At 62.0% G+C, this 27,553-nt stretch overlaps 1 protein-coding gene and 1 long non-coding RNA gene across 14 annotated transcripts in view; one reads left to right on the plus strand and one right to left on the minus strand.

Moving 5' to 3' along the window:
• Nucleotides 1-355: 355 nt before the first annotated feature.
• SPNS3 (sphingolipid transporter 3 (putative)) overlaps nucleotides 356-27,553 on the plus strand; it is a 34,204-nt gene continuing 7,006 nt past the window's right edge. Inside the window, exons 1-11 of one of the 10 annotated variants that reach the window (XM_013060389.2) lie at nucleotides 2,243-2,458; nucleotides 3,157-3,307; nucleotides 3,877-3,942; nucleotides 7,898-8,034; nucleotides 8,503-8,654; nucleotides 9,284-9,350; nucleotides 10,008-10,101; nucleotides 10,456-10,618; nucleotides 10,892-11,044; nucleotides 14,147-14,336; nucleotides 27,107-27,172. In XM_013060389.2, coding sequence (XP_012915843.1) covers nucleotides 3,244-3,307; nucleotides 3,877-3,942; nucleotides 7,898-8,034; nucleotides 8,503-8,654; nucleotides 9,284-9,350; nucleotides 10,008-10,101; nucleotides 10,456-10,618; nucleotides 10,892-11,044; nucleotides 14,147-14,336; nucleotides 27,107-27,172 — 1,152 coding nt within the window. In that variant the 5' untranslated portion in view covers nucleotides 2,243-2,458; nucleotides 3,157-3,243. Of the gene's footprint in view, nucleotides 1,072-2,242; nucleotides 2,459-3,156; nucleotides 3,308-3,876; nucleotides 3,943-7,897; nucleotides 8,035-8,502; nucleotides 8,655-9,283; nucleotides 9,351-9,952; nucleotides 10,102-10,455; nucleotides 10,619-10,891; nucleotides 11,045-14,146; nucleotides 14,337-27,106; nucleotides 27,173-27,553 lie in introns of those variants that run through there. The other 9 variants (XM_013060386.2, XM_013060383.2, XM_013060384.2 and 6 more) reach the window with 9 other exon arrangements.
• Nucleotides 4,844-10,578, minus strand: LOC123392920. Of its 4 annotated transcripts, none has more exons than XR_006607626.1 (5): nucleotides 10,448-10,578; nucleotides 9,653-10,090; nucleotides 8,478-9,490; nucleotides 5,669-8,273; nucleotides 4,844-5,480 (listed from the first exon to the last, which is right to left on the minus strand). It is a non-coding gene; the product is annotated as an uncharacterized LOC123392920 (long non-coding RNA). The 4 variants fall into 4 exon arrangements; XR_006607627.1 differs by having other exon boundaries at nucleotides 5,669-5,776; nucleotides 6,016-8,273; nucleotides 8,478-10,090; XR_006607625.1 differs by having other exon boundaries at nucleotides 6,016-8,273; nucleotides 8,478-10,090.

Raw genomic sequence — 27,553 nt, forward strand, 5'->3', positions numbered from 1 at the left:
TTGGCGGTGGTGTTCCTTTAATTGGTCTGGACATTGCCTGGTTCCTCTACTGCACAGTTACAGCCCCAATAAACATCCTGTAAAGAGACCGTTGGAGACTGTGCCAGTACCCAGCCTCTCTTCCAAACCACCCCCTGGATTTTTTTTTTTTTTAAGATTTTAATTTATTTACTTGATAGAGAGAGACCACACGTAGGCAGAGAGGCAGGCAGAGAGAGAGGAAGGGAAGCAGGCTCCCTGCTGAGCAGAGAGCCTGACACGGGGCTCCATCCCAGGACCCCGGGATCATGACCTGAGCCGAAGGCAGAGGCTTAACCCACTGAGCCACCCAGGTGCCTCCACCCCCTGGATTTTGAATCCGTTGTGCTCCTGGCGGCAGTCCCTCCCTCACTCCTCTGCTCCACCCCCATGGGGCCCCAGAGCAGAGCAGGTGCTGGCCTCACTCCCAGCTGGGTGCTGCTCTCCTGGCCAGCACTTAGCCTTCCCGGTTTGGCCCAGCTCATGTCCTGCGCTTGCCGCCCAGGTCCTGTGTGGGCAGCCCTCGAACCTCTTTTGGAGACTAGGGCTCCGAAGACTCAACTCATTTCCTGTCGCATGAAGCTTCTCTTCCTCACTGCAGCTGCCGAAGCCACAGTCTGGGTCGAGGGGACCGTCATGTCCGGCCTCCCAGTATGGGCCCCCCCCGTGGGCCTCAGATCTGGGGCTGGTGAAACCTCCGGGGCCAGCCGGGGGCTGGCTTGGCAGGAACCTGAGATAAGATGCTGAGCAGTTAGGGCAGCTGCTCTGAGGTCGGGAGGCCGGGAGCCCACAGGAAGTGACTCGGTGCAGAGCCCATGTGCCTCTGCCCTGACACCTCCGGGACAGGAACTCAGGCTGTCATGGATGGCGGCACGTCGGCGGAGAGCCGGGTGCCCAGGCCGGGCAGGCAGCCTGGAGCCTCGGGAGAAGGTGCGTGGGCCCCCCGGATGGTGTCCAGCCCCTGGAGCCTGTCCCGCGGGAGAGCTCGTGTGGCCGCCGCAGTCCTCTGCTACATCAACCTGCTCAACTACATGAACTGGTTCATCGTCGCAGGTGAGGTGGCCCTGGTGGATGGCACCCTGGGAAGCACCTGTGGCCGCCAGCTCACGGCCGCCCCCCCCCCCCCCCCCCCGGCCAGTACTGCATGCCCACGGGGCCCCATGTCCTGCAGACCGTCCCCTCGTGCAGGGCGGCCCTGCCCTTCTCAGCCCTGGAGGGGTTCCAGCCAAGCCCCAACGGGGTGAGGGGGGCTTGGAGATCCCATCCCAGCCCCCACCCAGGCATGTGCACACAGCAGGGCGGCGAGGGCCGCAGGGAGGGCTGCTCCTTCGGGGGAAGGACTGGAGGTTCGGGTGGGACGCTGAGGGAGGCTGTGGCTGGCAGGGTGGGCACGAGATGGCAGGCCGCATGCTTCTGGGACCGGGGGTTGTGTGCAGGCCTCGCACATTCTGACCTCCTTCGTGGAGGCCCCGAGGCGCCCGCCCGCTCTTCTCAGCCACATTCACCTAACTCACTCGTTCACGCCTTCAGACAAGACATAACCCCCTTTTCTCTCTTGATCACTGAATCATTCAAGATTGACTGAACGACCCTGTGGGCAGACCCAGGGAGGGTCCGTCCATTGGTTCCAGAGCTTGGGAATGCCCACGTCGTGGGGCCAAGGGAAGCCCAGGCCGGGCTGGGGGGCTGCTGTATGGGGTCACCTGCAGCAGCCCTGAGGCCAGGACCCCAGTGCACCAGAGACAGGCTCAGCCTACCAGGCAGGGACGGAGCAAGCAGGATGCGAGCTGCAGACGCCATCCGTCTCTGGGGAGCTCAGAGGGCACACACAGGACTGAGCAGGCTGGACGTTTGCTGGGTGGCCCCGGGACGGCAACTGAGGGTTCTGGCCGAACTCAGAACATGGGGCATTTGGGTGGGTCTGAAGCTGAGAATGTTGGAGGCAGGAGGTGGGGTGAGGGGAGGGTGCTGAGTGAGGGGTCAGCGTGGGCCCAGGTGATGGAGCAGGGGGAGTGCTCTGGCGAGGTGGCTGGAGGGGAGACAGCAGGGATTGCTCAAAATGGTTTTGGGACCAGATCACAGGCTTCCTGGGTGCCATGCTGGGATTCTGGGCCTTCTGTTGAGGCAATGGGGGGCCATAGACAATTTTGGGGGTGGGGAGACTAGAATGAGATTGGTGCAGGCAGAACAAGCCCAGGGTTCCGGTTCCGGGGCTGCTGCGATGCATTCGGCAGAGGCCTGAGTGGGTGTGGAGGTGTGTGGGGCCAGGGCCCAAGCTGAGCCTGGAGGGGCAGAGAGGCCTGGTGGCCCCGCAGGCTGGGGAGGCCCCAAGTCCCGCCAGCAGAGGCCCTTCCTGTTGGGACTTCCTCCCGCTGGGTGGAAAGCAGGGCCGAGGTCACTTGCCGGGACAAGGAGGCCCGGAGAAGTGAAACCATGCAGGGTGAGTGGCAGGGACCCCTGGGGCGGGCGGTTTTCCCTGCAGCTCCAGTGCCTTGTGGGGAGCAGCTCTTCAGGGCTGAAGGGGAGAAGGAGGCTGAGTCCACTCCCAGCCCTGGAGGCCCTGGGAGGAGCCCAGGAGTGGATACAACCCGGGGCAAGTCTTCTGTCTTATTCATGTGATTAATGTTATTAAAAAGGAAGGACAGACGGACAGGCTGGGACAGCTGCACGCTGTGGCATTTGGGCCCAAAGCAAAGGTCTCAACAAGAATCTGGTACTTGGTGTCTCTGCTTCTCGGCCCTGCTGACAGGTCTTGGAGGTGCGGGTGGGCATTTCTGCAGACCCCATCTGTGGGCAAAGGGGACTGCCTCTGGCTGGGATGCCCACAGCACAGCCGTGGGCGTGGCTGGAGCCCCGTGGGGACCCTGACGGCCTCCGCCTCTGAGGGGACCTGCAGACACCTGCAGGGTCCAGCTCGGGTGCCGGCTCATAACCGAATGACCACAAGGATTGCTAAGGGCTTCCTGATGCTGGGGCCTGAGCCTCCCAGCTCAGCTAAGCAGGTGCCTCCACTCTGACTAAGCCCTGCTGACGTACTGCCAAAGGCTCAGGGGCGCTGCATTGGCCTGTGGCCTGGGGGGAACTTGGAAGGGCTTTCGAGGCCCTGCTGGTGTTGCAGCAAGGGTCTGTCTCCCTCAGGGAGCTGGGGCTAAGGTTGGACCCAAGTGGGACCTGTCTCTGAAGCTCTCGGGGGCACCATCTCTCTGCTCATGTCTCTGGAAGCGCATGCTTGTGTGTGCGCATGTGCAGCCCAGGGCACGTGTGTCTTGGCGCGTCCGTGCTCACGCAGGTATGTACATCCAGGAATGTCTGGAGTTTGTACCCAAGCGGGGCTGCCTAGTCATTAACACCGTAGTCTAAGTAAGCTGTGCCCTGGGCAGCAACAGGGAGCCGTCAGCCCCTTGGAGGAGGATGTGAACAGCAGCCCTGCATGAGTGCGAATGCAAGCAGGCCTGTGGCAAGCAGACTCCGTGTGCACGCGTGCGTGTGCGCGTGTGTGTGTCTGTGCCCCAAGAGTGTGTTTCTCTGTGCATGCCCATTTGTGTGGACGGATGTGGATCTGCGTGTCTGCCTCTCTGTCCCGGGGTGGGTGCTCGTGCGTGAACGTGGGTGTGCGTTTGGGCCTCTGGGGTACATGTTCCTGTATGTGTGCTGATGTGTGCAGGTCTCTCTAGGCGCCGGTCCCCCCATCTGCACGCGTGTGTGCTTGCATGTGTGTGGGAGGAAGGGGACGAGAACAGTGGGCCGCACTCTGTGCTGTGCTGGTCAGCTGGCGCCCCATCCCACAGGCGGGCCAGCTGCCCTTAGAGGCCCAGGGGACCCCTTCCCACATCCTGAGCACTGTCCGTCTGTCCACAGGGATGCTGCTGGACATACAGAACTTTTTTCAGATCAGCGATAGCAATGCCGGTCTGCTTCAGACAGGTAAGGACTGAGTCCTTGCTCTGGAGCTGGGGCCCGGGTCTCATGCTGGAGCGGGGGTCAGGCTGAGCCCCGCCACGCACCCCTGATGCAGAGGAGGGGCACTGAGGGGTTGGCTGAGGGCCAGCATGGGTGGGAGGATGGAGAAGGTGGGCTGAGCCCTGGCACCTGAGCAGCCGTCTTGGGTTTGAGCGCTGGTGCTGCTGAAGGAGCAGGGGCATGGGGCTGGAGAGCCTCAGGCCACGCTGATGGGTCACTCATCCCTGCCCGGCTCAGCGCAACGCCGGAGACTGGCTGGGGCTGGGCAGTCCTGCTCTGGGCTTTCCTCCACGGACCTGAAAGTTCCGGCCTACAGAACACAGGCAGACGGACCAACAGAGATCTGTATTTGCCGCATGGGTTCATATGGGGTCCAGGAGTGGGGAGCAGTGACACCTCCCATTCCAAGGTCACACACAGACACATAACTAGCCCACGCATGGCTCCTGCCTGTGCTCCCCTCCCGTAACAGTCTGCAACCCCAACACCTCAGAACAAGTCTCTTACGCTGGGGTGCGGGGCCCCTGGGGGGGGTCACAAACACTTTCTTGGGTCGACATGACCAGAGTTTTGAAAGAATCTATTTACAGACCCTCAAGCCTGGGTTTTTCTTTCCTAAAATGGACACGTCTAAGAAATAGCCTCTGGTTCTTCCTTCCCACCTCTGTTCAAACAGAGACCATCCCTCCTCCCTATTCTGAGTGTTTCTTTGGTGCTCTGCCCTGGGGTGGGAAAGCCTCCGGGGTGCCAGACAGAGGGGATCCCCACGGGTGCTCGGCATCTGCGGGGCAAGCCGTGGAAGCCAGGCAGAGAGCGTGTCAGGAGAAACTCACTGGGGAGGCTTCCTCCAGGCCACATGCCCACGGCCCAGTGCCAAGCCTTATCTGGCTGTCCTGCTGGCGCGACGGCCGATTTATCTAGGATTTACAGTTCAGAAGGGAGATGTCTCACGGATGGGTGTCAACACATTTATTTCAATTAGCAAAGATGAAGCCAGCATTTTAACATCTTTCTGACAGGCAGTCAGCCTGATTTGTTGGCTTGATCTGTCAAATAAGGACTGGTTTTGCCCTTTAGAGCCAATGTGTGGAGATAGCAGCCTTTTCCCGTCAGGGATGAGATGGGGTCAGTGATCACATCACATTTCCCAACGTGACCCGCAGCCCCAAGGATTTGGATGAAAATATAGTAAAAAAATACAATAGTGATGGAAATCACATCCTTTGCAACTATTTAAACAAAGCTTCTCTCTTAAGGCCCTGGGGCAAAGAGCCAGCAGACCTTGGCTTTAGACCACGTGTGTTTTCCAACCGCTCTTGTCTCGAGGCAGAGGCCAGCAGCAGATGCCGACCTTTGAGGAGCCAAAGCGAGACCCTCTGGGCTCAGTCCCCACAACCTTCTAGATTAAACAGATGATGGCCGTTGAGTCACTATCCATCTTCCCTGATGCTCCCCTGCTTAGTGAGCTGGGTTGTCACCACGAGGCTCCCATAAGTGAGATGCTGTGGAGAGAGAAGCATGTGCATGTGTGTGCAAGTGTCGGGGAGTTGTGCGCGTGCCCGGGGTGTGCAGTGGGTGAAGGGAGGGTCAGCACTGCAGAAGCAGCCCCGAGAGGTGTGTGGAGAGAGCAGGGGGCTGGAGGCCTGACGACCAGGCTCTGTCTCTCCCATGACCTCGGGGGAGTCTTCACCTTCCCCAGTCCTGGTGTAAGGCCTTATGTAAGACCCGAGCCCCACGGTGCTGTTTGTCCACAGAGCACAGAATGCAGGAAGCCCCTGACGGAGAGGGTGTGGCTCAGCTGTAAGATGGAGCGGAGGGGGGGGTCAGCGGCGGTCGGACCTGACCCTCCCAATGGGACAGAAGGTTCCTGGGGTTGGTCCACTGATGGGTAATATTTAAAACCAACACTGATGTGGCCTTCGCTGTGTGCCAGACACTGTCTCAAGTGCCCTGTGAGACTGACCCATTCACCCTTCACAACAATCCCACAGGGTTAGGGATTCTTGTTATGGTTGTGCCGTTCTCCCCATGACAAACCTGAGCCACAGAGAGGCTGTGGGCTTGCTGAAGGTCCCGCAGCTGGGATTTGAGTCCTGGCAGCTGCCTGTAGAGCCCTCCTGTTCACCCCCTGCTCCTTCACTCCTTCCATTTTTTCTCCCAAGCCACCGAATCTGGAGCTGCCAGGAGCCGGGGCATGCACCTGTGTGAGGGTGCCTTCCCCCTAGGGCAGGTTTCTCCATCTCAGGGAGTCTTCAGGGTGAAGCTGTTTATATCTATAAGGGATCCCTGCCCCAAACCTCATAAAACTATTAGAGGACTCAGGGAAATATTTCTACAACCTTCGGGGAGAGAAGATACACCTTAAGAAGACAAACCACCCCGGCCAGAGGAAGAGTGATAGGCTTGAGTCCACAGAGGCTACACTCTTCCGTGCAACAGCAGTTGACACCACAAATGCAGTTAGAGATGACGATGGGTGACAGTTACAAGGCGGTCACCTAATGCTAGGTGCTGCCTGTCCTACGTTTTGTTTTGTTTCATTTTCTCTGTAACCTTCTGTGGGAAGCACAGTTACCATTTCCTATCACTGACTGGAGTGGGGCAGAAGAGTTAAGGAGCTTACCCACAGGCACACAGGTTAGGGTTAGGGTTAGGGTTAGGGTTAGGGTTAGGGTTAGGGTTAGGGTTAGGGTTAGGGTTAGGGCTGTCTTTGGTTCAGGGTGAGAGCCCAGGTCCTCTAGCCCTACCATCTGCGTGGTAATTCCAAACGGCAGAGGATGTGAGCTCCGTAACCTGCTCAGCTTCATTGGACAGATGGACGATGCAGACTGAAACACCATCGAGACACTGTCCGCTTTTCAACCGTTAAAGGAGCGAAAACAGTGCGTGCGACTGATGCGTCAGGTGCCAGCCGGGGCCATGGCACGCGCTTCTGCGCCCGCGGACACGGATATGGCCGTGTTGGCAGAAGCTGTTAAATTCTAAACGCCACGGACACCGAGGACCATTTTCTGTGGGGGTATTCGGTCGAACCGTATTAAATTGCCAGGTTTTGTGGGTCCAAACTGGCCTAATTCCTGCAACCGCGGGCGGCTTAGCGGGCTGCTAGAGCCGCCCCAGGAGATGGGAGGGGCTGGGACCGCACCGGGCGGGTCTGGCGCTCATTCGGCTCGGGCCGCGTCAATCATCTGCGCTCAGCGAATGGGGACCGAGGGTGGGCGGGGCCTCGGCGTACGCGGGTCCAGACGGTCCGCTGCACCTGCAGAGAAGGGACCCGAGCCGCGAGGGTACCCGTGCCCGCGGCGAGTCCCGCAGACGGGCGGCAGCTTCTTCCGCTCGCGGGGCAGCCGCCGGGCTCGCTCGTCCCGCCGCGGGTCGGAGGGTCTGCTTCACCGAGTGGGCAGCACCACGACGGGGTCCGGGACCGGCCGCCGACCCCGCGAAACCCTGCTGGAGGCCGAGCCCGGGCCGACCGCCCTCGCCTCCCGCCGCCCCCACCGCCCCAGCAGGGGTGCGGTAGCAAAATCGGACCCAGCCCGCCGGCCGGTGCGAGGAGGGGTGTTCTGCAGAGACAGGGTCCGGGCAGGGAGCCCTGGGGGCCCCTGAGCTGCCCCGAGGCCGCGTCTGCCCTCACTCTGGGCCACAGCCCCGTGGGCACTTGGGGGCATGCTCAGAGCTGTGCACTGTGAGCCCGCCGGGACCCTCCACTCCCCTTCCCAGTCCCCTTACTCTGGGCGTTGGGTTATGGGTTAGGCGGAGATCGGGGGGTTGGGGTACCTTTTCCTCCTCCTGGCTCCCGCCCACTGCCGCGGTGCCCACTGTAGCATCTGAGCCCGGTTACTCGGGGGGGCCAGGAGGCCCGCACGCACGCCCGCCCGCCGCAGCGGGAGATGCATGCGGCCCTGCCTGTCCCCTCCAGTCTTCGTCTGCTGCCTGCTGCTCTCCGCACCGGTGTTCGGCTACCTGGGCGATCGCCACAGCCGCAAAGCCGCCCTGAGTATTGGGATCCTGCTCTGGTCGGGGACAGGCCTCTCCAGCTCCTTCATCTCCCCCCAGGTAGGTGCCCACACCCCTGCCAGGCCACTGGGGACCTACCCCCGCCTGGTTTCTCCCTTGGAAAGGCGGATGCGCTGGCCTCCGTCCATTCCGGGCTCCAGGCTGGCGGCAGGGGCGCCCTCCAGGGCCTAGGGAGGACCCCCTTAGATGCTGTCCATGGGAGCCTTCCTCTCCTGCACGACCGGCTGCTGCCTGCTGGGGGCGTGTGCGGGTGACCGCTACTGTCCACTGGAACTGGCCTGCCGCGCAAAGGTTGACGCTCAGAAAAAGGGCTCCCCGGACAAGGGGCCGGTTGTGGCTGCAGGCATCAGCAGGGGGCGCCCGTGTGATGCTGGGGGCCCTGGCGGGGAGGCTAGCCAGGGGTCTTTAGCCCGGGCCCCTCCTTCCCTGGGGGCCGTGTCCACACTCTGGTCCCTCCCCCCATGGGTGATCCTGGGACTCACTGGGGTCTTGTGTTTCCTTGCCCAGTATTCCTGGCTCTTCTTCCTGTCCCGGGGGGTCGTGGGCATAGGCTCGGCCAGCTTCTCCACCATCGCGCCCACCGTCCTGGGCGACCTCTTTGTGAGGGATCAGCGGACTCGGGTGCTGGCCATCTTCTACATCTTTATTCCTGTTGGAAGGTTGGTACCACCCAGGACCCACTTCCCTAGGTGGTAAACTGAGGCCCACAGGAGCCAGGACAGAAACTGGACTAGGGATGGAATTTGCATCCCAGCCCTCCCCCTTCCTTGTCCTGTCCCTTTACTTCTCTGGGCCTCAGTTTCCTCATCTGTAAAGGGGGCGAGGACACAGGCCGATGGGCTGTCTTAAGGGTTAGAGATAATACAGGTGTTCCCTCTACCCTAGGACACTGGGGAAGGCCCACTTGGGGCGTGTGTGGGCCTGGGCCAGGCACCCCTGGGGCAGTGAGGGTGGGGGCAGGTTTGTGTAGGTCAGAGTGGGATTTGCAATCTGACCTCTGAGCTCTAATCCGGGTTTCCTGGAATCGCCTGACTCAGGCAGGGCTGAGCCCTGGGTCTTCAGATAGGGCCGCATTGGGCAGTGGTGCAGGGGATGGGCCTGGAGCCAGAGGTCACCAGTGACTTGACCAAGGGCAGCGGACACCTGGGCCTCACGTGGCTCACATTTCCCGTGACAGGGCTGTGAACAGCAGCAGCGTCTTGGGTGGGGGCCCCAGCTCAGGCTGGCCTTGCCGGCTTGTACCTGCCCCCCACCCTCACTGCCTGCCCTCCTTGCCCCTCTATCGCAGCGGTCTGGGCTACGTGCTGGGGTCGGCCGTGTTGCAGCTGACTGGGAACTGGCGTTGGGCCTTCCGAGTGAGTCCAGCCTCCTCTTCTTCCCTCCAATCCCCCGGCAGGGACTTTCCAGCCTCCAGTGGCCTTAGCCACTTGGCATGGTTGCTGGCGCCATGGGAGGGATCAGACCTTGGCAGCTTCAGACATCCGATGGAACATGGCTGTGGAGGTCATGGCCCTGGGTTCAGATGCTGGCTGCTGGGTTTGCTAGCGGTGTGAGCTCAAGCAAGCGGCTTGTAACGTGGGTGGGGGCCGTACATGCTGCATCGTGGGGTCTCTGGGAGGGACAGCCAAGGGTGGGAACAGCTTGGGGCAGAACATACCTGGCGGGCGCAGGTGGTGAGTCCCCCTGGTCAGGCTCATGAGCCCCGAGGGAGTCGTGTCTACTGGACACATTAAAGGGAGTCCTAAGGGGACACTACTCCGCAGAGAGGTTGTGCTCCTAGGGCTGAGGAGATGTCAAGCTTTCCGTATATCCAGCAGCCAAGAAGTGAGACCCCTGCCCCGCCCCCAGGGCGCAAAGCCCCCCAGACCCTGGGCCACGTGGCTCGTCACCGGCAGGAGCTCCAGGGTCCCAGGCGTGTTTGTGTGGTCCTGAGCTTTCCGGGCCCTCCCATGCCCAGGTCATGCCTTGCCTGGAAGCCGTGGCCTTGATCCTGCTTATCGTGCTGGTTCCAGACCCACCCAGGGGAGCTGCTGAGAAGCAGGAAGAGGCGGCCGTGGGGGACCCAAGGAGCAGCTGGTGTGAGGATGTCAGGTACCTGGGGAGAAAGTGAGTGTCCCCGCTCTTCCCTTTGAGTCACTGAAAACCCCCGTCTGCCCAGCAGCCCCGCCCTGCCCCGCCCGGCCTCCAGGGAGCCCCAAGGCTCACAGCCTTCTCCCTCCTCTGAGCTCACCAATGGACACACCCCTCCCTCACTTGGAGGACCCCTTCTCGCCCTGCCATGGGACCGTAGGGGCTGGGAAGGAGGCGGTGTGAGCCTGGATGCTGGCTCGGTCGCTGCCTTATCCCCGAGTGACCCGAGACTTGGAACGTTACTCCCTTCCTTTATTCAATGGATGTGATTCTCCCAGGGCTGTGGGGGGGGGGATGGGGATGCTGGGAGTTCATCACTCACCTCTGCAGGCCTCGTGGGAGTGCGTCCATCCATGTTCCAGGCATGGGCGGGGAGGCAAACAGGAGTCAACCGCACTCCCAAGCCTCCTGATTTACTGGAATGTGGGGCGCGGACGGGACCAGCTCTCTTTGATACGGAGCCATGCGGCCGGTGGAGGGCACTTGGAGGAAGGTGGGGGCAGCGGGGACAGCTTCCTGGAGAATGTGATCTTGGCTTGGGGCCATCTGGGAGGGGGAGAGCTGGTCCCACAGAGATCGGGGAGGAAGGGCCAGTGAGAAGGAACGCGTGGAGGGGGGAGTGCAGGGCTCGTGGGTGACGCCATGAGAATCCGGAGCACCTGGGGGGCCAGAGTGCCCCCGGGATGGGGCGGTGCATGACAGGGGCAGCCAGCCCGAAGCCCTGGCCCTCTCCCAGGGGTCTCAGCCAGGGCACTTTCTCTTGCAGCTGGAGTTTTGTGTGGTCGACCCTTGGGGTGACGGCCATAACCTTTGTGACTGGAGCCCTGGGCTTCTGGGCCCCCAAGTTTCTGTTTGAGGCCCGTGTGGTGCATGGACTGCAGCCTCCCTGCCTCCAGGATCCGTGCAATAGCCAGGACAGGTGAGGGGCCTCCGGGAGTCCCGGGCGCCGCCCAGGTTAGGGGGCTCCTGGCGGGCAAGTGCTCTGGCCGCTCTGAGCCCCCGAGATCAGCGTCTCTGTACAGAAACCAGGATTTGGGACCTTGGCGGCATGGCAGGCCTGGATCTGCTCCGGCTGAGGTCCTAGGGCTCTGGGGGCCACAGGAGAGGAGCCTCGTCCCCTCTGGGCCCCAGTTCTCCTGCTCTTGGGCTGCTGTGGGGGTCTGGGAGGCACTTGGTATGGGAGTGAGGCTTCTGAGGGGCCTGCGGGACGGTGGGACCTGCGGTGTGAGGCCTTCCCCGTTCACAGATGGCAAATCGAGGTCCGGGGATGCTGCATCCCTTTCGGGGCTGGGAAGTTTGCACGTGCACTGACTCGTGTTCTTTGCCTCATCTGGGGCCCCAAGAGTCCCAGGAAAGCTGCCAGAATGTTGGGGTGGGGGAAAAAGCCACCCGGAGGGCAGCGTCCTCCTGTCCCCACCTTGTCCTGCGCTGTGCCCAGGCCAGCATCTCTCCAGCTCAGCCCCAGGCCCCCGTTACTCCCTTTCTCCTCCTCCTCCTCATCTCTGCTTGGCTTCTCAGTACCCAGGGGCTGAGCTCCTCGAGGCTCAGGGACATGGTGTGTAGCCCCCTGACACCCGTGTCCCCCTCCTTGTCCCCGGCCTCCCCTCTGTCTCCATCTCCCCCACTGGAGCCTGGAAGGAGCTCATGTGATTTCTAGAATGCTGCATGCCTCCTGCGTGTCTGTGCCTTGGCCTGGCTGGCCTGCCCGGAGCTCCCTTCCCTTTTCCCGTCGTTACTTCTTAAGCCTCTTCATTAGTTCAAGCCGGAATGGGGAGCATTTACCTGGAAGACCCTCTGAGTGTTTATGGCAAAACCTGTTGCTCCGTGTTATGGAGCGAGAAGATGGGAGGTCAGAAAGGTTAATGAGCCGTCCAGGCCGCAGACCCAGCCTCAGACCCGTCTGACTCTGGGGCCGGTGCTCCCAGTGCCGCATCCTGGAGCCTCCAGAGCCTCCCGTGACTGCTGGGGACTTGAACGTCGTGGCCCGGGACAGGGCAGGTGCTCATGCGGAAGCCTCAGGGACAGAGCGCAGGAAGGCAGCCTGCGAGATTGTGCTGCTGGTCTCGGCTCTACCGCTAGCTTGTTCTCTCCCGGGGACACAGACGGGGCCCTCAAAGTCCCACAGCAGCCTGGACACGTCGGGGGTCCTGCAGCGGCCCGGACACATTGCGGGGGGACAGGTAGAACTCATGTTCTTGTCTGACGCTCTCTGGCTCTGCATCCTGGGGTAAGTCAGCTCCCCTTTCTCAGCGCTGGCTTCGTCCTCCGACTGGGCTCCTCCATGGACCCTGTGTGGCCAGCGATGTCCTAGGCCCCAGTGGCAAGTGGCACAGGTGTGGTGCTTAGAGCAAAAGAATTGTTCTCCAAGGTCCTGAGGCTGGGCCTCCAGAGGGGTTTCATGGGGCCAGAGTGGAGCCCTGAGAGACTACACCCCCTCCAAAGCTTCAGGGGGCAGTCCTCCTGCCTCTTCTCATTTGGGGGCTGCTGGTGTGCCCCGGCATGTGGCCGCATCCACAGTCTCTGCGGCCGTGGTCCTGTTGCCTTGTCCTCTGTGTCTCAAGTCTCCTTGAGCTTCCCTCTTACAGAGATGCTGGCGGTGGCCTGTAGGGACCCTCGAACATGGAGAATAATTCCCCATCTCAGAATGCTTAATGGAATCCCATAGACAAAGTCTGTTTTGCGCTGAAGTCTGTGTTGCACAGTTCTGGAGGTTAGGACCTAGCCATTGTGGGGGGCACCATTCAGCCCATCACAGAGCAGGTAGAAGGTCCCAGTGCTGGGGTTCCACACCCACCTCAGCTGTTAGTCCCCACTCTGTGGTTGGGGTCACCCCAGGGTGAGGACGCAGAAGGGCAGGAAGCTCCAGGACACAGGATTCCAGCTCCGGCCCTGGGAGGACTCCCGCCACTCAGAGCTGGTGCACAGGGAAGGGGCTGTGTGGGGGTAGTGAACTCCCCACCCCTGGGGCACCGAAGTAGGAGCCGGACTGCTGCTTCACCAGGCCTATTGTGCAGAGGGTCAGCATAGAACTTGCAGGACTTTTTTTTTTTTTTTTAAGATTTATTTATTTATTTGACAGAGATCACAAGTAGGCAGAAAGGCAGGCAGAGAGAGAGGGGGAAGCAGGCTCCCCGCTGAGCAGAGAGCCCGATGCGGGGCTTGATCCCAGGACCCTGAGATCATGACCGGAGTCGAAGGCAGAGGCTTTAACCCGATGGAGGAGTAAAAGTCTGAAGTGGGGACAGAAACTCGCCTGGGGGCAGAAGAGGTTGGAGCTAGGGGCACAGGGTTGAGGTCAACTAGGATGAGACCATGAAGGAAGGGCCACGTGCGTCACGTGGGCTGGCACGAATCCGGTGGGTGTCTGAGAGCCGGTGGATGGTTTCCAGTGGGGGTTGGGAGATCTGTATTTTGGAACACACGCTCTGGGGACCTGTGGGGTCTGTTCTGGAGGGCCGGCTCTCCCTAGGCGGGTGCCGGGGAGCCAAGTGCAGCTGGAGGGGGGAGTGGGTGGGAAAGGGAGTGTGGCAGGTGGGGGCAGCTCGAGAGCTCTGCCAAGGCCGCGTGGAACATTGGGGTTCGGGAGGGTGTGTGCAAAGCTTGATGAGGGCCAGGTGTATCCTAGGAGCTCAACAAATAAACATTCCCGTGCCTCCATTCCCAACTGTGTGCGGAGTGAGAAGGCGAGCTGCTTGGGGCCAGAGTGGGGCAGCTGAGATTTCTGAGGGGGGAGCTTCGGGATGGGGGGTGGTCGGAGAAGCTCCCCGGAGGTGGGGGTGGTGGGCCGGTCGCCCTCATGGCTGGTGAGATCCCCACGATGAGGCAGGAATGGGGATGGGGGAGGGGGAGTATATGGGCCCCTGATCAGGACCCTGAGGACCCTGGAGCCTTGGTTTGGAGGGAGAGGGAGGGGTCCACAGCCACATTCACCATAGGTACCCGGTCCTGCACTGGGAGCCGAGCCCCAGGACAGGGCCAACCCCGCCTGGCTCACGGACCCTGCTCTATTCTTTGTCCTCAGCCTGATTTTTGGGATACTCACTGTGGTGACCGGCATCATTGGGGTTGTCCTGGGAGCAGAGGCTGCGAGGAGGTACAAGAAAGTCAACCCGCGGGCCGAGCCCCTCATCTGCGCCTGCAGCCTGCTTGCCGCCGCCCTCTGCCTCTTCCTGGCTCTCATCCTGGCCCGGGTCACTCTCCTGGCCTCCTACGTAAGTGAGAGCCCCTGGCACGGTGCGGGGCATGGGGAGTGGGTCACCCCTGTTCACGTGGGCTCCTTCCGTGCCCAGCCTCCACCTCTGAAGCCGCCCAGGGAGCCTCTGGTACCCCCATTTCACAGACGGGTAAACGGAGGTTTACCAAGAGCAGCACAGCTGGGAAGGAGCAGAGCTGGGCTTCGAGCCTGAGCGGCCCTGACTCTAAGGCTTGTCCTCTGACCTGGTTAATGCTCTGGTTGGAGAGAGCGGGACTGACGGCTCTGATACGCTGGGAGCTCGAGGACACAGAGGGTGTGAGGGGGGCCGTGAGGCCCGTATGGGCCGTGGCCGAGGCCAGCGCCCTTGTGGGATGGTCTGACACTAACCCATGTTCCTGTCACTGCTTCACACCGCTCACGCCTCCCGGCCTCTGCCAGGGCACTGCCCCTCCTGGGCATCCTGAACACTGCTCATCCGCCATGCCTTGTGCAATGGCTTCTCCAAGAGCCTTTGCGGACCGTCCTACGCTCATGCTTGGGCTCAGCACATGTGTGGGTCCACTGGGCACTGCGGTGTGTTGGGGAGCTGTGTGCACCCCCAACACATGGCTCCCCATCCCCCAGCCCTGATGGTCCCACCCAGTGGGAAGGGACCTATGATTCTTCCCCCGCCAGATGGGCTCCCCTTCCCCTCTCCTCCTGTCCCAAGGCCCTGGGGTCCCCACCACAGACACAGATGCCCCTGAGCAGGCTGGACTCGGAAGGCAAATCACAGCCCATGGCCAGATCCCACAGCCAGATCTCATCGCTTTTCCTGTTACCCTCGTGCCCTGGAAAAGCCAGGTCCCATTTCAACCACAGCTTTGGTTCCGCGTCTGCATACTCTGTGTCCAGGCCCAGAGCCCCGCACTGGGGCAAGAGGGAGCTGTGGCCGACTTGGTTGGGGCAGGATTCCCGGAGTCTGGGGTTGCTCTGCTGGGGCCCAGATGCCGCTGGCTCTGTGCACAGGGGCCCTTTGTGGGTCTTGGAGCCCTGCTATTTGCATCATTTGGTTCTCGGTGCAGGTGACACTGTTGCCTCTGTCTTGGCACGGCTTCCCCCTGCTTGTTTCCAAGGTGGCCTCCCTTCTGGCTGCTCCTGCCTGGACCCTGCAGGGCTCCCCTCTTGGGACCCTCAGGCCTGTCTCCCCTCCGTGGCATCTGTCCGACCCCTGCCTGCACTCAGGACGTGCCCCGCCCTGTCATCCCGATGCTCCCGGGCAATGAGCTGGGGTGTCCTTGCGGTGCTGTCTGGCGCGGGAGGGTGGGCGTGTTGCTGGCGTCCTCTGACTGCGGTTGGGCCACCCAGAGCCCTTCACCCGCGTCCTCACTCCTCAGATGAACGCCCTGCAGCGCCCGGGGTGGGGAGGGGGACAGCACGCTCCTCCCCAAGCCTGTCGCGGGGGCTGGCGCGTCTCTCAGTGTGGGCGCTGCTCACCCGTGTCCAGCCGTGGGTGGGCTTTGGCTGAGTCCCTGGCGAACAGACAGGTCCCACCGGCTCGTGTTCTGCGCGTGCCTGCACGTGGCCCTCACAGCGCCTTGTGGGGAAGGGCTTCTCCCCGCCGCTCACAGATTGGAAGACAGAGGCCCAGAGACAGCAGCACAGACCGTGGGACAGAGGAGGTGGAGACTCAGCTCGCAGACGCTGTACTGATCTTGTGGTCCCTGAGGGGAGGAGCCGAGCCTGGACAGGCACTGGCGGCGTCCTGGCTGAGGGAGCGGGAGCCCGAGTGGGACCAGCATCCCGGCTGGCGGGGGCTGCGTGGGCCCGACCTTGAAGGCAGATGGAGGCCCACTACAGGCCTGTTCTGGCAGCGGCGGGGGCCCGGACCCCTGCCAGGCCCGCTTCTGCCGTGGTCCTGGCTGGCTCTGGAGACTGCTCCTTGGCTGTGTTCAGGGGACACAGCTGTCTTCCCCTCTGCAGCCTGGCACCTCTCCAGAGCTGGATGGCTCGTCTGGAGATGAAACTGTGCTCTGGCTGACAGGGCCAGCGGGAGAGATTCTCAATGCCTGGCACGGGGGTGAGGGGCTGCAGGGCAGGATGGCGGGCAGGCCTGGGATGAGTCCCTCCTCCCTCGGGTGCCAGGATGCTGCTCCTTTCTGGGGCTCGTGCTCAGGCCTGGCCGTGGTACCAACAGCATAAGCCCCCCTAGGCCTGGCTCCAGCCTTCCAGGAGGAGAGCGGAACCTTCTGGACCTCCTGAGGAGAGGCCCTCTCCATGCTTCCGTCTGATGGATGTTCTGGCTCATGACCCGGGTCCTGCCCGCCCGCCCGGCGCCGGTCACAGAACCCTCACACGTCCGGGCCTGCACTCTTCTGCCGGTGCCCTCTGCCTGGCACGGCACATGCCTTCTGTCTTTCTCCGGGCCCTGTGCCAGGAGCCGCCTTCCTGGGCCGCTGGCCTCCCTGCTCCCCTATCACGGTCTCTCTTCCCCACATGACCAGGGACACCGTGGACCTTCCCGGGCTCCCTGGGGCCTCTGGAACTGGGTCCAGCTCCTCCTGCCGGCTCCCAAAGCCCCCAGTGGACTCCTGGATGGCCTTCGCGGCCCCGTCCCCCTGCAGACCCCTCGTGGCTCCCTCCCTGCCCCATCCATCCACGGAGCCTCTGCTGACCACCAGGCCCCACCCTCGCTCCACTCCCGGGGCTCTCAGCGTCTCTTGCTCAGGCTCTGACCCCTCTCCCAGCCCCGGGGGACCCAGGGCAGTTCCCATCCTCCTCAGTGCTGGGCCTGGGACACAGCACCAGGAATTCACATCATTCATTCACTCAACAAACACGTGTGAGGGGCGTGCTGGTTTCAGTGCCGCAGTCAAGGCGGCGGGTGACACGAAAGCAACGCGGCCACTGGGGGTTACGTCCCCCTGAGGGAGGCAGCGGGCAGGTGAGTCACATGAGCGCGTGTCGCAGTATTTCCCAGGGCACATGCTTCGATAAGGAAGACGGGAGCGTCGGGGGTGGGCTCCCCTGGAGGCCGTGCTGGCTGAGGACCTAAGGCCTCCTGCAGGACGTGAAGGGGGGCTGGGGGGTCATTAGGGTCCTGAGGCAGCCGCGCACCTGCTGGGCCTGAGGAACCACGAGGACCCTCTGCTCAGTGTGGCGGGACGAACAGGAGGACAGGAGGACGGGGTCACATGGGGCCTGCATGCGTCGAGCGGGACCAGCTTTGACTGGGAGTGAGGGGCTTTTGCATGGGGCGGGGCGGGGGGGGTCTGTCCAGGTGACCGGGTGGCTTCTCCTTTATCGATATGGGGCACTCACCACTGTTGCATGGTAGCCCATCTTGTCTTCCCGGTATGGACTGTGTCTCGGTCGTGTTACCGTCACAGGCTGGTGCCGCTGACATGGGCTCGTGGCCGTGTGGCTGGGACCTCGTCTGTGTTCACGACGGACAGTGGCCTGCAGCATCCTCGTGATTCGTGGTGCTGGCATCAGGGGTCGACTCTGTGGAAAGCCCCGGCAAGTCCATCTTCGGGAAGAGTTTGGGAACGATTACATTAATTCATCTTTAGACGTTGTCAGGAGTCACCAGTGAAGCCATCGGGTCTGGGCTGTTGCTGGTGGCAAGTCTCCTGATGACTGACTTGGCGTCTGCTCGGGACAGATCCATTAAGGTTTTTTACATCTTTGTCATTCTCGATAGTTGGCGGCTTTCTAAGTGTTTGTACCTTTGTGTCGGTGTCTGACGTGTCCGTGGTAACCCCTTCCAGACCCGAGGTGTCCGTGAGGTCGGCAGGCGTGCGCCTCTCCCTCCTGGTTTTAGTTACACGTGTCTGTCCTTTCTTTCCGGTCAGGATCCGTTTGCTGCCCCCTTTGGTTTTAGTGATTTTCTCTGTTGTTCTTCTGTTATCGGCCCACATTTAGTAAAGATCAGTCTGGCTTTTCTGGACGGCGTGGGCAGCGCTAGACCAATGCCCTGATCTAGCGAGGTGGCAAGGCGTGCCCCGCGCCAGGAGAAGTGCGGAGGCAGCAGCCCCGCGGAGGCAGGAGAAGTCCGTGGTTCCAAGGAACCTTGGAGAAATTCCTGTCCAGGGAGACAGAGCCGGCTTCCTGGGAAGGGCGTGTGGAAATGCGGGCACGTGTGCACATGTGAGTGTGCGTTGAAGGACGGACATATTCTGGTCTGTAGACGTGTGTGTGGACACGTGTGGCCTCATGTGTGTGCGTCTCTGTGTGCCCACACCGTCGTGCCGGATGGGCCTGGCACGGGTGTGCACGGCTGAGGAGAGCGTCTGGCCCGCTGCTCAGCGAGGACGGATCCGGGCAACGTGCTGGGTTTCCGGGGAGAGAGGGTCTCTGAGCTCATGATGTCTGGTTTGGGACCTTCACGGGGGGCCCATGGCCGGAGCCCACCTCCGCAGAGCCTTGCCTATCGTCCCTCCGCCCCGGCCCCTTGGCAGGGGAAGTGGACTTCGCGGCTGCTAATGAGGATCCAGACACGCACAGCAGGTCTTGGCTCACACTCCCTTCCCTGGCCGCTTTCCCAGAGCTCCTGCCCTTCGGAGGAGAAGGGGTTCACCGTCGCCAGCATCGCCACCACTGTGGCTGGAGGACAGCCTGAATGTCGGCCATGCCTCCTCGGGCTTCGTGGTCCAGACGGAGGGGCAGGGGTCAGGGGACGGGAGCACTGAGCCTTCAGGGACAGACGCACGGTGTTCCCGTGACCGCATCGCCAGCTGTGTGAGCTGGGGTGAGGGCTGGCCTTTGCTGCGCCCTAGTTCTCTGTAACGTGGGTTGCCCATCCTGACCTCTTGGATTTCCCGAGGAGCTCGATGAACTTCCGAGCCCACGCCAGTCACCAGGGGCACGCGAGGAAACCCAGCAGTTTAAAACAACAGAAACACTTGTTTTGCTCATAAGTCTGCAGTCTGGGTGGGTTGTGGTGGGGATAACCTATCTTTTTCCCTCTTGAGGTGAACGGGGCAGCATGGGGCAGGGTTGGGAGTTGGACCAGCCGCCTGGGTCCTCTGCACGTGGCCGGCCGGGGCTTCCTCACAACACGGTGGCTGGCTGGCCCCCAAGGTCCGGCATCCCGTGAGGGCCTGGTGACGCCATGGTGCCTTCTGACCCACCCTGGAAAGTCCCACAGCAACACTTTGTCCACATTGTGCATTTCGCTGGGGCCACGGCTGCTTGCTCAGAATCAAGGGGAGGGTCAGTCTTTTGATGGGGCTGCTGACGGAGCAGGGGACATGTTCAGTGGCCGTCTCAGGGTAACTACCTGGGGTCCTCTGGGCGCGCAGCTCTGAAACCCCACAGGTGTGGGCCACCCATCCTAGTCCCACCTGCTCCTCTGGCCTCACAGGCGGGAAACTGGCGTGGGGTCTTCAGCCTCCCGCCCCTGCAGGTCCCCGAGGGGCTCACGGCGCAGAGCTCAGCAGGGCAAGGTGGCTGGGAACGAGCAGAAACACTCACTCACCAGACACTCCCCAAGCCCCTCCTGCGTGCCAGGCATGGTCTCAGGCCCTGGAGATCCCACACTGAACAAAACAGGCAAAAACATGTAGGTAGCACATAAACGTGCAGTAAGTGGTACACTAGGTGGGGGTGTGTTCTGTGGAGGACGACAGAGCAGGGAAGGAGGACAGGGGAGGGACTGGGGCCGGGCCAGGTGGTCCGCGAGGACTTGCCGAGATGGTGACACTCACTGGCAGACCGAGGGATGGGGCCGGGCGGACGTCAGGGTGCAGTGGGGAGGGAGCCGCTGGCGAAGGGGTCCTCGGGGGAAATCGTGGCCTGTGGGTTTAAGGAATTGTGGTTGGAAGGGGCGAGCCGTGGGTGCAGAACCCTGTCCGTGGACGACCGTGGCCTCAAGTTTTGGGAGACCCGGGGAGTCACTGCGCAGTCACGCACTGGTCTGTCTCGTGGGCTTGTAGCTGGGACCTGTTGCCGCGGAACAAGTCGCCCCCGAAACAGTGATTTGTTACTTCTTATGCTTTGGTGTCTTGGCGGCTTCCACCTGCCCTCCCTTGCGTGGCTGCCTGGGCCTGGAAGACGGGTGGGCTGGAACGTCTGTTTCTCTCCTGTCTGTCTCTGAGCGGGGGCTCCTGCCTTCTGCAAGTGAACGTGTCCTCTGCTGTGTAGACTGCCTTCCTGCGGGACCGTCTCAGGCCAGCGCTCCAGGGAGGGGCAGACGGAGGCTGCCGCAGCTCCCGAGGTCCAGCCGGGAGAGGCACCACTGCTGTCCATAGCTCATCGGTGGGAGCAAGGCGCAGGCTGGTGTGGTTCACCGTGACTGGCAGGGTGTGGGCACCAAGAAGCACGATTACGTGGTGGCCACTGACTTCCTCGGGATTTGACGGGGTCTCCCTGGAGGCCACGTTGTCGGTAGAATGAGAATGGACCAAGTCAGAAACAGGGAAAACAGGCAGGAGGCTTGTGGGTCAGACAGGCTCGGTCTGGCCGTGGCGGGCCCGGGGCGGGGTGAGGACGTGTGGAGACGACCTTGGATCCTGGTATGTTTTGGAAGTAGAATCAACAGGATTTCCTTGTGCCTTGGGAATCGGGGGGTGACCCTGGCGGGCTGCGCGCCGTCAGAGGCCGACCCGGGACATCGAGGGAAGTGTAGAGCTTTGTTTCCGACAGGGTGGGATTACAAATTCGAGTTTCGACGTGTAAGATTCGAGATGCCTCCTCGGACATTCGCTGCAGACAACCAGGCGTGAGTCTGAGCCTCAGGAGGGAGGTGTCGGCAGTCAGGTGCCACCGCGAGGCTGAGCGGGCGGCGAGGGGGGCGCGTGCACGGAGTAGGAGGCCACGCGGGACTCTGAGCGCGCCAGGCCGGGCCATGGGTGCTCCCCCGCTCCACCGCCAGGTCCGGAGTGGGGCGGACAGCTCAGCCCGCCCCACCGCACCTATTCCTGTCTTCCTTCTCGGGGAGCTTGAAACACGAACGGCAATGCAGGAAAGCACAGCGAGGAACGTAGCAGGGACCCACGTTCTTGTCCCCAGAATTGTCTCCGCTCAGCATCTGGGCCCTGTTCGTCGGCTAGGGGACCGTCACTCCCCATGTTTCTGCAGACACACGCATGCCCGTTCATGTTTCCCTCGGTATTTTGTTAAATCGGGGCATGGAGGAGGGTAATTTCAACACCAGACAGACTGAGAAGGAATTTGTGGCCCGTCCGCCCTCACCGGGCCTTCACCGGCTCCGGTGCATTCAGAGCTGAGCGATTGTCACATCTAGCTTGGAACACTTTCACCACCCCAGAAAGGAAGGTTCGTGTCTGTTAATCTGTCCCTCCCCGTTTGCCAAGCTGCCCCTCCCCCAGCCCGGGTACCCCAGTCGACTTTCCATCCCCAACGATCTGTTCATGCTAGATATTTCCTGGAAATGGACTCATCTGTTTAGTAAACTTACCTGAATTTTCCTGAGGAAGTTGAAGCGAAGTAGAAGGGATTGTTCAAGTTCAAACGACTTTTAAGATTCTGGACTTACTGCTGCATCCCAGCGTTGGGAGAGGACACCTGCCTTCGCGTCCGCCACCCGTCTTCCCTCCCGAGCTCCTGGTTCGTGTTCTGTGATCATTTTCGCTTTTTCTGGAGTACAACCCCCACACTCCAGGCATGACCCTCACCATCATTTGGGGGAATCCCTCGCTGAGTGGGCTCAACGTCCAGCAATGTCCGTTCCTGGTCTTCTCTCGAGTTCGACTCCTACCTGACGGTTTCGGGGTTGAGGTCGTCTGTACCGGAGAGACTGCTGCTTGGGTCTTTCTGTGAGGCCGTGTTCTCGTCGACTCTTCCTTGAGCAGCACCGACTGGCTCTAACTGACCCTTGGATCAGTTTCCTTCTCTGTCGCTTTACATTCTTTCTTGTGTTTTGGCTCAGTTATTGCTGCGGAGGATAAAGTTAGCCTAAATTTTTAAAAAGATTTTATTCATTTAAGAGAGAGCGTAAGTGTTAGTGGGGGAGGGGCAGGGGAGAGAATCTCAAGCAGACACCACTGAGCACAGAGCCCTCCGCGGGCTCCATCTCACGACCCACAAGACGACCTGAGCCCAAACCAGGAGTCAGACTCAGCCGACAGAGCCACCCAGGTGCCCCTTGTTACCCTAATGTTTAAAAAAAATCCTACATGTTGTTTCTTTTTCCCAGCTGGATACCTGAAGATTTCATTATTTGTTCTTGAAATTCAGTGTCCCAGTCAGTGAATGAGTTATTTTGTGTTGTGTAGCAAATCACCCCGAACTCAGCCGTTTAAGACAATACACGTGCTGTCTCCAAGCCTCTGGGGTTAGGTGCTGGGCCAGACCCGGCGGGGCCCTCCGCTTCACGGTCTCCCCCAGGCTGAGGTGGGTGCTGGCCCAAGGTCCATGGTGTTATCTGAAGGCCCGACGGGGCAGGGACCCACGCCCAGGTTCACGGGGTGGTCATTGGCAGCTCTCAGACCCTTGTGTATCATGGGCCTCGGGCCTTGGTTCCTGGCTGCTGGTGCTTGCTGTGTGGGCCTCTGTCTCCCGGCCATTCACGCCTTCAAATGTGTGGGCTGGGAAGGCGCCAGCCGGGTCCATTGATAAGGGAGTCCCGGTCTCATTCCTCTCTGTCCTCTGTGCCGAGCCTGGGCGTGGGCTCTGCTGTGATGCTGAGCTTGCTCTGACCCTTCGGAGTGGCTCTCCCAGGCTTCTCTGGGGTTCCGGTCAGGTTCTGGTCAGGTCCCAGGCTTCTCTGGGGTTCCGGTCAGGTTCTGGTCAGGTCCCAGGCTTCCCTGGGGTTCTGGTAAGGCATCGGGAATCCTCGTTTGATGCCTGGCCCCAGCGGCCCTCTGGGAGGTAGATCAAAGCTTTGGTGCGCAGAGTCCTTCCACCTACCTTCCCATTGAGCTCCTCTGGCCTTGAACAGACTCCGTAACGGGGTCGTCACTCACCTTCTCCGCTTCTCCCTGCTTCTCCCCAGCAGCCCCTCCACTGGTGCCCAGCTAGGAGTGGGAACAAAGGACCCCCACTCAGTCTACTCCCCCAGAGATGGGGGCTTTGGGGAGGCTGAGCGGAGAAGCTCTGCCCTCCAGAACTATCTGTCTCTCTCTTCCTTCCGCTACCAGTATGCCACGTTTGTGTCATTAGGTTTTGTTCTTGGGTGAAAAACAATTTGTTTCCAACTCACTCCTTCTCCCTTCTGGGGGGAAGGGAAGTCAGTGGTACCGTCCAGCTCTCTGTCTGTGCCCGGGAGTTGCCCCAGACGATGGGTAAGGCCCCTTCCAGCCTGAACGAGATCCAAACTCAGAGTCTCTACCCACCTCCAGGTGCCCGCTCAGCGGTCACCATGGCCTCAGCCTCTGGTAAGGGATGCCACCCCCTTCAGCCCTGAGGACTCCAGAGCAAGGACCCAGGATGGGGGCATCTATCCCGCCCGCTGCCCACGGGGCACAGGGAGGAGCTGGCAGGCTCAGCCACCATGTGTGGCCACCACAGCTGTGGTCAGGGGCAGCTGAGGAGCCTCTGGCCGTTGGGGTGGCCTGGCAGCTGGGCTGTGCAGGTGCCCCAGCTCTGGGGGGCCGTCCAACAACCTGGTCCTGGGGGGGTTTTCGTTGTCTTGCATCTTGAGCAGGAGTAGACAGCCTTGCCAGGGGCTGCTTGGAGAGACCAAGAGGGACCACCTGCCCTTCCTCTGAGGGCCGTGCCTCACCCCCCACCAGGATCTAGCAGGTTTCTCTTCCTGGACGGGCAGCAATGCCCTCCTAGAGGGCCGCAGTCTGCTGAGTCTTCCAGGAGGATGGCAGAACCCAGCCTGCTCACGGCCTCACTCCCTGCCTGCCTGCCTCCCAGGCCGCTGGCCCCCCAGGAACTGAGCTGGGCCCTCACGCCCTGAAGCCAGTCCCTGCAATTACCGGTTGGCAGGCCGAGGGGCAGAGTGTGCCAGCCGGCCTGGCAGCTTGCTGGCGGCCAGCGTGTGCTGGGGCCTGTCCTGCCCAGCTTAGCCGCACAGCGCATGGAGCTGGTCCGAGGGAGGGGAAGCTCGGGTCTGAGCTCTGTCCCCGTCTTCGGAGCCCATGGAGGGGTGCTTGCTTGCCGTCCCCCTTCCTGGCGAGGCCTAGGGTCCGTGCAGTTCAGAGCTCAGTAACGGCCGCTGCGGGACAACAGCCCCTCCCCGCCTTCGGGCTGAGCACCCCCTCCCCGCAGGCATTCTGCCTTCCCTCTGGCTCCCTCCCCACGCCCACCTGTGTGTGCACAAGGACAGGTGTGCACGTCCGCGAGGCCACCAGAACACACGTGGACCCGCTCACTCGCCCGCAGGTCGGCCCCGGCACAGACACCGCTGTCTGCCGACACACGCCACACGCGGCAGTGCTCTGAGTCATCACTGTTGGCTACGCAGTGCATGCTTGCGGTGTGAGTTGTGTGTCCCTGGTTATGCGTGTCCACGTACGTGTGCAAACATGTGTGCACGGTGAGGTCTCGCACACACATACATCTGTGCACACTCGTGTGGCTGCAGCGTGTGTGAGAACGTGTGCGTGAGTCACAGCAGGCGCGTACGGGTGTGAGCGCGTGTCTCTGGCCGGGGTGACTAAGGCCGGGACATACATCATCGCTGCTCCAGCCACAGGGGCCGTCTTGGGTCTGAAACGGGGAAGCCAGGGGTTGGGGGGCTCCAGGCAGCGTTGCCAGGCCCTCTCTCCCGGGAACATGAGTCGGGTGCAGGGCGCTGCAAGGTGCTGAGGGGACAAGGGCAGGGTCAGATTTCCCTTTTGCCAGTCCCCTTGGGGGCCAGGGTCAAGAGGCATGGTGGGGCCTGGGAACCGGGGAGGAGGAGAGGGAGGCCTGGAGCAGGTCAGCCGCGGCAGGAGGGGGGCTGATCTGAGCGATGTTAGGGAGCAGAGTGGACAGCAAGCCTGGAGGACCCACACCCCACGTCCAGCTCCAGTGACCGCATGCAGCAGGCTTTCCCAGACGAGAGGCAGGCACGATGGGCTGCTGGGGGCAGCCTGTACTGGGGTCTGTCCTGGCTGCTGGCGCAGCCGTACAGGGTGAGTGCAGGGATATGGCAGCCGGGAGGAGAGACAGAGCTCAGGACCGGCTGCTGAGAGGCGCCCGGGGCCCTCTGGGCATAGGAGGGCATCCAGGAGGTCCTGGGGCTGAACAGCCGGCCAGACAGGGGCCCTTTGGCTGGGGTGTTTACTTGAGTCTGAGTCGGCCATGGGAGCCCCTGAGCTCCAAGACCCCATTTGCACTCAGCGCACGGGGGACACAGGGGCACAAGCCGAGGGAAGCCCACTGCCCTCCGGGTCGGGGAAAGCAAGGCCCAGAGAGCGGTGACCTCCCAGGTTCCCTGGGCAAGGCAGGTGGGGCTGTGGCTGCCCCTTCGTGGGCGAGCCCTCCTGGCGCCTGGGGAGCCTGTGTAATTACGAGGCCAGGAGGCAGCCGCTTCCCACTCCCCACCCGGCCTTTGCCCTGCCAAGCCGCACTGGGCGGTTGGGTGGCTGGGCGGTTTCCAGGTGTGTCTCAGGAAACCTGGCACCCCTGGTGGCTTGCGGCCGCGGCCTCTCTCCGCAGGCTCTATTCTGGGGTCGGGCTCCACCCTGCTCCAGCTGGAGGAAGGAGAAGGCATATTTCAGTCCTGTGGGCATGGGGGAACCGGGGAGAGACACGGGCACCCTGCCCAGGGTGCGGGGTGTGAGGACAGGACGCATGGCCATCCAGGTGGCTCAAGGAGGGCCATGAGAGTGGGCTGGCTTTCATGTGGCTGCAGGAGGCCTGGGTGGGACCCTCTCAGGCTGAGATGTGGGTCTGAGACCTGCCCCAGTGACTTCCCGATCCCCAGCCTACGGGTGCCCAGCTACGGGCTGCAGAGGTCCTCGGTCTGGGTGGAGACGGGGCTGGTTGCATGGAGGGAGCTCGCTCTGCTGCCCCCAGCATGGCGGTCTCCCAGCATGGGGGTCCATATTCCAGCTGCTTGCCTCCTGGGGAATCCTGCCCCTTCTTCTGGGCTCTGCTCCGTGCCACCTCCCCGCAAGGCCGCCCCACCCTGGGCTTCCCTCTGACTCCCCTTTGCCAGTTTTCCCTTGCAGAAGGCCAGAGTCCGGAGTGAGGTTCTCCAGAAAGGGGCTTGGTGTGCAGGCCCGGGAGCTGGGTGTAATGACCCTCGCCTATGGAGGTGGCCCAGAGGGTGAATGGTGGACGTGCCTGGGGTGGGAGGCGCAAGCCAGCCTCCTGCACTTCCTCTGCCCTGGGTGTTCGCTGGCCTCCGGGAACCAGAGCGCAGTTTGCCCTGGGCACAGCCCCGTGACTCCAGGAATGACTAATTCCGCTCCAGCAATAAGCTCTTGGAAGCTCTGAGAAATGACTTTACCCCCTTGTTGCTGCTTCATTAAGCTCTTCCTGAGTGAGTGGAATGAGGGCTGTCCTAATCCCCTGGCATGGGGCAGGGGGCTCAGGGGGCTGGGCAAGACAGGCCACAGTGGCCACCCCCTGCCCCGGTCACCGGCAGGCCCTGGGGTGGGGCAGGTGGCAGGGCGGGTGTGGTGGTATAGGACGGGGCCTAGAAGTCCTGGGCCCCTCCTGCTGGGCCTCAGGTGGGACTTCAAGGCCTGGGCGTGGGGGCCATTCATCAAGGCTCGGGGCCCAGCCCTGTCCTCTGGGTCCTGGCTGGCAGCCTGGCCAGATGGGAAGGTCGACCCACCCTGGAGGCCGCCGGCACTGCAGACGGGGTTTGGCCTCTCTTCCCCCACCAATCTCGCCGGCCCCGTCTCTCTGCAGGCGGGAAGAGCCAATGCAGGGGGTGTTGGTGACTGGGGTCCTTGTCCACAGGTGTTCCTGGTCCTCGGGGAGCTGCTTCTGTCCTGCAACTGGGCGGTGGTTGCTGACATCCTGCTGGTACGTGTGGGGGCTGGTCCCAGGGCCTCTTGAGGGGAGGGGGCTGGAGTCTGGTTCAGGTCTGGGAGGACCTTCCGAGACCGTGGGGTAGGGGACCGAGGTCATCCTGGTACTCTCAAACAGATCTACTGACCACCACCTCCAGTTTGCTGATGAGCAGGTGGAGGTTCAGAGAGGGCAGGTGCCCAGACCAAGGTCACACAGCATGCGAAGGCATCGAGCCAGAACGGGAGCCCAGGCTGGCTCTCAAGCACCCCCTCTTCCTTGACCACACTTCTCAGCAAGCCGGCTCTTTGGCCTGGGCTCCGGGTGTGTGGACGGGGGTGGGGGACTTCAGGGTGATAGCCACTGAGCTGGGGGGTGGGTGTGCCAGCCCAGCAT

This window comes from Mustela putorius, unplaced genomic scaffold (genome assembly GCF_011764305.1).
Source record: "Mustela putorius furo isolate JIRA1106 unplaced genomic scaffold, ASM1176430v1.1 tig00000695_pilon_pilon_pilon, whole genome shotgun sequence".
Lineage (NCBI taxonomy): Eukaryota > Metazoa > Chordata > Mammalia > Carnivora > Mustelidae > Mustela > Mustela putorius.